We start from the raw sequence: 10,779 nt of genomic DNA on the forward strand, positions 1-10,779 counted from the left end.
ACATTATTTATTCAGACCCCTCGACTTTTTCCACATTTTGTTACGTTACAGCCTTATTCTAAAATTGTTTTTTTTAGAAAATCCTCAGTCTACACACATTACCCCATAATGACAAAGTGAAAACAGGTTTCGATTTTTTTTGTGCAAATGTATTAAAAATCAATAAAAAACATGCCCTTTTTTTATTTAAAGTATTCAGACCCTAGCTATGAGACTTGACATTGAGCTCAGGGGCATCCTGTTTCCATTGATCATCCTTGATGTTTCTACAACTTGATTGGAGTCCACTGGTGGTAAATTCAATTGATTGGACATGATTTGGAAAGGCACACACCTGTCTATATAAGGTCTCACAGTTGACAGTGCATGCCAGAGCAAAACCAAGCCATGAAGTCAAAGGAATTGTCTGTAGAGCTCATAGACAGCATTGTGTTGAGGCTCAGATCTGGGGAAGAGTACCAAGAAAAAGATCCACAAGAACACAGTGGCCTTCATCACTTGTAAATGGAAGAAATTTGGAACCACCAAGACTCTTCCTAGAGCTGACCACCCGGCCAAACTGAGAAATCAGAGAAGGGTCTTGGTCAGGGAGGTGATGAAGGTGATGAAGAACCCGATGGTCACTCTGAAACCTAGCACCATCCCTACGGTGAAACATTGTGGTGGCAGAATGATGCTGTGGGGATGTTTTTCAGCGGCAGGGACTGGGAGACTAGTCAGGGTCGAGGGATCCTTGATAAAAACCTGTTCCAGAGCGCTCAGACTGGGGCGAAGGTTCATCTTCCAACAGGACGACGACCCTAAGCACACATCCAAGACAACAGGGGTGCCTTTGGAACAAGTCTGAATGTCCTTGAGTGGCACAGGCAGAGCCTGGACTTGAACCTGATCGTACATCTCTGGCTTTGCAGCGATGCTCCCTATCCAACCTGAGATAGCTTGAGAAGATCTGCAAAGAAGACTGGGAGAAACTCCCCAAATACAGGTGTGCCAAGCTTGTAGTGTCATACCCAAGAAGACTCAAGGCTGTAATCGCTGCTAAAGGTGCTTCAACAAAGTACTGAGTAAAGGGTCTGAATACTTATGTAAATGTAATAGTTTTTATTTTTAATATAAATTTACAAAAAATGTATACAAACCTGTTTGTGCATTGTCATTATGAGGTTTTGTGTGTAAATTGATTAAAGGGAGAAAAAAACGAATTCTAAAATTGATAAGGTTGTAACATAACAAAATGTGGGGGGAAAGTCCAGAGGCCTTAATACTTTTCAAATGCACTGTACATGTAAACAGGAGTAATAGTGACCAGTAGCAGTATGAATAGATACTTGGGAATGTCAATCAATAACCAATGGATAGCAGCATAGTGGTAATCATTTAAGCAGCAGTGAAAGGGGGCAGTAGTTGACACTATTGAACACGTATACACATCTATTGAACATATCTATTGAACACATTACACTATCTACACGACACTATTGAAGAATGTTTTTTTTCTCAGTCATAGGAACTCGTTATCAAAGATATTTTAATTTATTATATAGCACCTCAGCTCCTTAAAACAAACACCAGTCGTAAGACTATTAGTACCAACCAGCATTTACAACAGGAGACAGACAGTATTTTAGGCACACCCTGACCCACCGTCATAGAAAACGTAACTGCTCCCAGAGCTCTCTTGCCATATTTGGCTTGCTTGCTGCTCATTTCCGAAACGGTGTCCAATCGTCGTCGAGGAGCACGGTCCCCTACCAAGCGATTACACTACACTGGAGTGACTCAATGGTCAGTCTGTCCCCATTTTACTGTTAACAAACATTAAATGTATTCACTGTTCATCCAAGAACGAACTATTCAACGTTTTCTCTGCGCCAATAAAAGCTATTTAAAACCCGATTCTTTATAATTATAACAAAGACAATATTCTCAATTCATGACTTTTTATTCCACATTGTATTTGTCGTATATTTGTATTTTCTGAAGTGCTCAAAAGACAGGCATAAAAATAGTATTATGATAAAGTATTCATTCAGGTCTAACATTTGTTTGAACCTCTTCACAAAATGGTATTAATGTAAATGTTAAGAAAGTAAGGCAGTTTTGTGTCAGTCCTAGTACACAAACACCTCTGGGTCAATCCTCGCACAAGGTGTGTCAAAAAAGCAATGTCTCGTAACGTTATAGTGTTACATTGTACAACTTGTCGCTGGTGAGAAAACTCAGTGCTAGACTTGGTCTATATACATACTAGACAATGTCAGAACTCGTAATCGATCAACAGGCATTGCCACTGTTTGTTGGCCGTAGCCACCACTAGCCTATTTATTCCACGAATACGTTTATTTTTCTTGTCGCCATTCTGTCAGGGCGCAAAGACGAAGAACACGCCCCTATATGAGCTGCGTTTGGTCCCATAATGAAAAGTCTCTCACTCAAACCGCAATGTCTTATGGCTGTTCAGAACGCCTGGAGCTGCTGCGTCAATATGAGTTGGCACCCGCTGTTAACATGGTCCATGACCTTCTGTTTGAGCAGTGCCAGTTCGTCCCGGAGCACGTTGGCAGAAGAGACCAACTCTGTGTGTTGCGTCTTCAGGTTTTTGACCCTGTCCTCCAGCCTAGAGATCCTCTCCAGCTTCCTTTTCCGGCATTTAGACGCGGCCACCCTGTTCCTCATGCGCTTTCTCTCGGCCTTTATCCTCTCCTGGCTCTCCATGTCGATAGGAGACATCGGAGGGGTATCGCCGCTCATCTCGGGCACCGTCTGGGGCTCCTCTTTGAATGGCTGTAGCCGTGGGTGCTGGGCTGGCAGCTGGGTCTCGATGTGGGTTTGGGACGGGACGGACGTGTAACTGGCGGAAGAGTGTCTGTCGCCGGTAGGTGCCGACGCAGAGCTGACAGCCCGATTGAAAAGGCCCAAGTTTGTGTATTCCGGTGGCTTGGGGCGCACGGTGCAGCTGTAGGGTATAGGACTGTCCAATACAGTAGATGCGGATGCCATGTCGTTGGAAGCATTCGTCTGAGAGTCACAACTGCCATTAGGCATATGCTGTTGATAATGAAGCTCCGCGAGCGCCCTCACGAAACCCTCAGCAAAACCCTCTTGCTCGTCGGTGATGTTCTTGGGACAGAGGAACTGAGTTGGGGTCGGAGTCGTTAAACCATTGCAGGACTGGATGATGAGCCTTTCCAATTCCGGAGAGGCCAGTTTTAATAATCCCACATCAGGGGACGTCAGTATATCGATAGCTTTCGCCCGCAGATGAGGTTTAAACATTTTAGGGTCGTTGAGGTTCAGTGTCATACTCTGCTTCATACTATTCGGGTTAAACCCATGATATCCACCCACTGCGCCTTGCTGACCAGTTACCGATTCGTCATAGAATGTAGCTTCCATCTTGGTGGGCATCAATTGACTGGTCTTTATCTCGAAGATAGTTGTTGGGAAAAAATAAAAGCATCAACTGTTGAAATTGCAATAAACAATTTGGAGTGATAAACTGCAATCCGATGTCCCCAATCTTTTGACAATTTTAGGACAAGTTGACTAATGTTCAAAACTCAAGTCGGAGGACAACTTTTGATGTCCTACGTGGAAACTTTTCTTGAGACTTGATAAAAGAAGAATAGTATCAAACAAAAATATTCACTTCCTCAATCGATATATGTCTTTTCAATTAAGAATTGTTTTATTCGATTTTCCAACTGAAACAAGGCTTTCCTTTTCTAAGCAGATGCTGTATCTCACTCGATACAATGTACTTTCTAGCACTTCCAACGTGGAGACGAACTTTATCCACTTCTATGCTGGTGCTATACTGAAAATAACAATGATGTAATTTCTAAGGCTTCCTATTGGTTTGAGATGATGTGATGGGCGTTACTTTTTGTAATGACATGCACGTTGCGTGGACAACCAGCCATGTTCCCGCCTCCCGCAATGGTTGATGGGATTAGGTAATGCAGTAAAAGGAGCGGTGTCCTCTGGGATTACGTATTGTTTTTGAAAATATTGTTACCCGCTCTATTTCGCAACCCAATCTTAAACAGGTTGACTAGATTCCCTTTTGAATAACAGCTTTCACAATATTTGCTTTCCTTCTTTTGCTCTTTGACTTTGTAGATGGAAGCGTGGCAATTTGGCACCACAGACACCACACAAATTATTGTCACCCTTGATAAAGATTCGCAAAACAACGATATCAAATAAATAATTCAAATACTGAGATATATTTCATGCAAAAAATGGGAAATTATATACTAACACAATTACTCAGAGAAAGATGTTTTTTTTAAACAAGTAATACGTTTTTTTTCACAAAAAAAAAATAAATACAAAAATATTGGCAGCCCTGTTTTCAATACTCCAGCCCCTTTGCGAGGATAACGGCACATCCTTTTTCTAAAATGTTTATGAGATTGGAGAACACATTGTGAGGGATCTTGTACCTCATACCTACTGTAAAATATGTTAGATTTTTTTAAATTTCACCTTTATTTAACCAGGTAGGCCAGTTGAGAACAAGTTCTCATTTACAACTGCGACCTGGCCAAGATAAAGCAAAGCAGTGTGACACAAACAACAACACAGAGTTACACCTGGAATAAACAAACATACAGTCATTAGCACAATATAATAAGTTTATATACAGTGTGTGCAAATGGCGTAAGGAGGTAAGGCAATAAATTGGCCATAGTAGCAAAGTAATTACACTTTAGCAAATTAACACTGGAGTAATAGATGTTATGGGGCTATTTTGCTTCCACTGATACTGGGGACCCCGTTAAGTCAACAGCATCGTGTACCAGGACATTTTAGCCCAAAACCTGGTTGCCTCAGCAACCAGTATATCTGACCCTGAAACTTGGCCACAAGTGGATCTTCCGGCAGGACAATAACCCCAAGCACACATCCAAATCCATAAAGAAATTGTCAATTGACTATAAAATCAACATTTTATTTGTCTCCGGACTTGAACCCATTGAAAATCTGTGGTTTGAATTGAAGAGGGCAGTCGATGATATCAAGGATCTGGAAAAATTATGTATGGAGGAAAGTTCTATGATTCCTCCCAATGAGTTCTCCAATCTCATAAAACATTTGAGAAAAAGGCTCTGTCGTTATCCTCCCAAGGAGAGGGTGCTGGAATATTGAAAGCCAGGGTGACAATAAGTATTAGGCTACTTGTTATCTTTCTACGAGCAATTGTGCTATTATAAAATAATATATTTTTCTTAATATGCTGAGCATACGATATAGCTCAGTATTTTAATTATTTATTTGATAGTCTTTTTTGCTCATCTTTATCAAGGGTGTCAATCATTTTGGAGGTGACTACTTCTGGTGTGTGAGAGAGAGGCGGGGGGGGGGGTCGAGGGAGGGGGGGTGGCTCCCCCTGTTTTTTTTGTGTTGCTTTTCAGGTGATCCATTCTGCATTGGTTATATAGGGGAAGGAAAATGTTCAAATGAATATCAAATAGAACATTGTGCCTCACATTTTAAGGGTTGCTTCAAGTACAGGTATAGCAAGTAGGCATCTGCCAAAATAAAGGAAACACCAGCACAAAGTGTCTTAATTGGGTGTTGGGCCACCACGAAACAGAACAGCTTCCATGCACCTTGGCATAGATTCTACAAGTGTCTGGAACTCTATCGGAAGGTTGCAACACTATTCTTCCACAAGAAATACCATCATTTTGTGTTTTGTTGATGGTGGTGGAAAACTCCAATAAGTGTTCAATTGGGTTGAGCTCTGGTGACTGAAATGGCCAGGGCATATGGTTTACATAATTTTCATGCTCATCAAACTATTCATTGACCATTCGTGCCCTGTGGATGGGGGCATTCTCATCCTATGCGGACAAAGAAATAATGGCCTGCCCAGCAGTTTTATACATGACCCTAAGCATGATGGGATGTTCATTGTTTAATTAACTCAGGAACCACACCTGTGTGGAAGAACCTGTCTTCAATATACAGTACTTTGCATCCCTCAAGTGCTTCCATTATTTTGGCTGTTACCTGTATGTAGCAACAATGTGTTTCTACACTGTAATTCCATAGGTACTACCATGCAAATACATACCCTAGGTATTAGCATTACTGAATGTAAACTCTCCAATTACGTTTTTCATTATTTCCCTGAATAGATGGAAATATGTCTTATGATCTGTCTGTAATATGCCATGTGTGGAGAAACTCTTTCTAGTCCCAGTAGAGCTCAATGGGCCTCAGTGTTACTCCTCAGTCTCAAGCAAACTCATGCACTGATAGCACTGGTATTGTCTCTGTGTTCTGTCCTTGCTGTGAGATCAACCCTGAAATGACACACTTGTCTTCAGGTTGCCTTGACAGCAGAACAACAACCACCATTTGGAGATATTGACACCTTCAGTTTGAATTCCAGATTGGAATATTTTGGAAAGTCTGTTCCTCCTGTCACGATAATGATACTAACAACAAATGGATTCAACAACAAAGTTCCAATACCACAGTCATGCACACAGTCACAGGGACAGATCAAACACACAATAAGCCCAAAAAGAAAAACACACACCTGCATTCTCTGTATGGAGCTATCAAGACTCGAGACTGGTCTCTCAGCAGTCTCTTTGCTGAAGATAAAATAGGTTTACCCATATCCCCCAGCACGCTGCTGTGTTTATTACTGTAACTGGGAATTTTTCCCATCAGACCACAGCTGACCTAGCCATACTTCCTGTTCCTCTGTCCCTGCTTCCTGTTCAGTGGCCTGATGGGTAACCTCTAGATAACACCACCTTCTTCCCCCTGGCTCAGCCAGCTGCTTCCATCTGCATGGAGGTCTGTATTGCCCGATGTCCACCAGATGCATATGCGTTTTGTTTTGCTGGATGTCTAGTCCACATTGTCCGTGCTTGACGCACATGTGCTTCGCTTTTCCCACTACAGTAGCTAAAAGCTAAGCTTGTTAGAGTCTGTGTCTGTGCTTCTGTTTGTACCACCACACTGTAAAGCAACCCACGAGTGGAAAATATTGAATGCATGCGGTACAAAGAATGCACCGCAGCCTATTACGGCACACCCAACGTAGCATTGCGGACTGCTTCATTGACAATGAATGACTTCCGCAGGAAAGTAAAGAGTTTGATGCATGTGGACATGAGGCGTAATCAAGAGTTTAGACCCAGACCCAGCTGCCATAAGCTGCCCTTTGTTGGAAAGTGATGGATCCTTAGCCCATGAAAACACACTCTTCCTGTCTGTTCTATCCAAAATGTGGAAAGTGCCCTTTGCATTTGTTGTTCATGAATAGGGGAAAGTTAGATTGCCCGCTCACTCACTCACCCACGTGTATGTCTACAGTGTTTGTTAACGACCATCTGTTTCTTCCTGTCCTGCTGCTATGTTTTCCTCCATCCTCTCCTTCCTCTGTTCTCTCTCCCCCTCTATTTATGTATGGCCCTAACAGAGCCTGCTAACTGTGCACTGCTTCTCTGTTTGCCCTTGGCTGTAAGTCGTTATACTTTCTAAGAAAATAACACAATAGTAAGATACTGTATTCGCCCTTGTAGTCTTGGCAGGGTCAATAGCATTGTCCTCCAATTCTGACTGAATGTTTTTTTTAAATCTGTGTTAGACTTTGACTTATCTATGTTATTATCACCTATTTCTCAGAAGTGTATGCCTTTTTTTCAATTGGAGGTCAATCCCATTTGAAGGTCTAATCTAGGCAGAGCATTTTTTATACATATAGATTCGTTTCCCGACATCCTCACTTTAAAATAAGGCAACAGTAAACATGTCGCCCCCATACAAAGTATGCAATGCCCCCCCTTGGGCCAAACAGTGTACTGTTGTAAATGAGGATTCTCTATGGCAAGATGCGTCATTCACCCATGTTTTGTCAAAATCAGGCCAGTGGTGTCTGAGAGTGTGTGTAGGTTAGCTAGACTCGTATCCCTGAGCATGTATGCCAAATTTCAGCACTTTGAGTCAAACAGATTAAGACATATTGAGTCTTAACAGTGTTTACAACATGTGTACAAAATTGTGTTACAATACGAATATCCTTTACAGATTTATGTACATTTATGAGCCAGACCATCCCACGTGAGTGTTTATTGGTCAACAGCGGCCATGTTATTTTAGGTACTAGTCTGGAAAATATTGTGTTGAGAGTCTTTTGTGCATAGATCACACATGTCAAGTTTTGTGCAGATCAGTCATTTGGTGCCAGAAGAGTAGCGTTTTAACCAAAAATTTAAAAATCCATCATGGCAGACCTTATTGGTCCTGAGGCAAATTTGTTCCTTGTGAGGCGAGGGAGCTATGTACCGAATTTCAAAACGGTGCATTTGACCTAAAGTCTTTAGATTCTGTAGATTTAGTGGGCTAATGTAATTTCAGATTTGTGTGTAGGATAATGAGCTGCCAGTGTCGCAGACTCACTGTTTACGAAGCTGACCAAACCAGCCGGGGCGGCAGGGCAGCCTAGTGGTTAGAGCATTGGACTAGTAACCGGAAGGTTCAACCCCCCGAGCTGACAAGGTACAAATCTGTCGTTCTACCCCTGAACAGGCAGTTAAACCCACTGTTCCTAGGCAGTCATTGAAAATAAGAATTTGTTCTTAACTGACTTACCTGGTTAAATAAAGGTAAAAAAAATAAAAAAAATAAAAAAAGAGTAACCTCTCTGGGCTGGGGTGTAATTAAAACAAGATTTTCTATTGGACAAATTCAGTCAAGTCCCTCCCCGTTTCGTTTCTTTTACTTCCGTTTAAGAAATATTTCGCACCAGAATCCTCTACATATGTTTATATTATGTACAGTCATCCACTGACATCTGCTCTAAGGGCTGCAGCACAGTTAGAGTAGGTGTTAGGATAGTCTGATTTAATCACACTAATACACAATTCATTGGTATACAGCCTGAGATATTTGTGTGCAAAATCCTTGAAATACACTGCTCAAAAAAATAAAGGGAACACTTAAACAACACAATGTAACTCCAAGTCCATCACACTTCTGTGAAATCAAACTGTCCACTTAAGAAGCAACACTGATTGACAATAAATTTCACATCCTGTTGTGCAAATGGAATAGACAACAGGTGGAAATTATATGCAATTAGCAAGACACCCCCAATAAAGGAGTGGTTCTGCAGGTGGTGACCACAGACCACTTCTCAGTTCCTACGCTTCCTGGCTGATGTTTTGGTCACTTTTGAATGCTGGCGGTGCTTTCACTCTAGTGGTAGCATGAGACGGAGTATACAACCCACACAAGTGGCTCAGGTAGTGCAGCTCATCCAGGATGGCACATCAATGCGAGCTGTGGCAAGAAGGTTTGCTGTGTCTGTCAGCGTAGTGTCCAGAGCATGGAGGTGCTACCAGGAGAAAGGTCAGTACATCAGGAGACGTGGAGGAGGCCATAGGAGGGCAACAACCCAGCAGCAGGACCGCTACCTTTGCCTTTGTGCAAGGAGGAGCAGGAGGAGCACTGCCAGAGCCCTGCAAAATGACCTCCAGCAGGCCACAAATGTGCATGTGTCTGCTCAAACGGTCAGAAACAGACTCCATGAGGGTGGTATGAGGGCCCGACGTCCACAGGTGGGGGTTGTGCTTACAGCCCAACACCGTGCAGGACGTTTGGCATTTGCCAGAGAACACCAAGATTGGCAAATTCGCCACTGGCGCCCTGTGCTCTTCACAGATGAAAGCAGGTTCACACTGAGCACATGTGACAGACATGACAGAGTCTGGAGACGCCGTAGAGAATGTTCTGCTGCTGCAACATCCTCCAGCATGACCGGTTTGGCGGTGGGTCAGTCATGGGGTGGGGTGGCATTTCTTTGGGGTGCCGCACAGCCCTCTATGTGCTCGCCAGAGGTAGCCTGACTGCCATTAGGTACCGAGATGAGATCCTCAGACCCCTTGTGAGACCATATGCTGGTGCGGTTGGCCCTGGGTTCCTCCTAATGCAAGACAATGCTAGACCTCATGTGGCTGGAGTGTGTCAGCAGTTCCTGCAAGAGGAAGGCAGTGATGCTATGAACTGGCCTGCCCGTTCCCCAGACCTGAATCCAATTGAGCACATCTGGGACATCATGTCTCGCTCCATCCACCAACGCCACGTTGCACCAAAGACTGTCCAGGAGTGGGCGGATGCTTTAGTCTAGGTCTGGGAGGAGATCCCTCAGGAGACCATCCGCCACCTCATCAGGAGCATGCCCAGGCGTTGTAGGGAGGTCATACAGGCAAGTGGAGGCCACACGCACTACTGAGCCTCATTTTGACTTGTTTTAAGGACATTACATCAAAGTTGGATCAGCTTGTAGTGTGGTTTTCCACTTTAATTTTGAGTGAGACTCCAAATCCAGACCTCCATGGGTTGATAAATTTGATTTCCATTGATAATTTGTGTGATTTTGTTGTCAGCACATCAACTATGTAATTAAAAAAGTATTTAATTCATTCAGATTTTAGTGTTCCCTTTAATTTTTGAGCAGTATATATATATATATATATATATATATATATATATATATATATATATATATATATATATATATATATCACACAGTACCAGTCAAACGTTTGGACGCACATACTCATTCAAGGGTTTTTCTTTATTTGTATTATTTTCTACATTGTAGAATAATAGTGAAGACATCCAAACTATGAAATAACATAGTTTCATGTGTTAACCAAAAAAGTGTTAAACAAATCAAATATATTTTATATTTCAGATTCTTCAAGGTAGCCACCCTTTGCCTTGATGACAGCTTTGCACACTCTT

General features: G+C 42.4%; 1 protein-coding gene across 1 annotated transcript; it reads right to left on the reverse strand.

Moving 5' to 3' along the window:
• Nucleotides 1–1,508: 1,508 nt before the first annotated feature.
• LOC124041708 (transcription factor AP-1-like) lies at nucleotides 1,509–3,798 on the reverse strand. The gene has a single exon (XM_046359603.1). It carries the CDS (start codon nucleotides 3,406–3,408, stop codon nucleotides 2,458–2,460), a length of 951 nt encoding a protein of 316 aa, XP_046215559.1. The 5' UTR covers nucleotides 3,409–3,798; the 3' UTR covers nucleotides 1,509–2,457.
• Between the last annotated feature and the right edge of the window lie 6,981 nt (nucleotides 3,799–10,779).

This window comes from Oncorhynchus gorbuscha, linkage group LG08 (genome assembly GCF_021184085.1).
Source record: "Oncorhynchus gorbuscha isolate QuinsamMale2020 ecotype Even-year linkage group LG08, OgorEven_v1.0, whole genome shotgun sequence".
NCBI classification, from domain to species: Eukaryota; Metazoa; Chordata; class Actinopteri; order Salmoniformes; family Salmonidae; genus Oncorhynchus; species Oncorhynchus gorbuscha.

Excerpts from the sequence above, each read along its gene's own strand:
- LOC124041708 (XM_046359603.1), bottom strand. The coding sequence starts at position 3,408 with ATGCCCACCAAGATGGAAGCTACATTCTATGACGAATCGGTAACTGGT.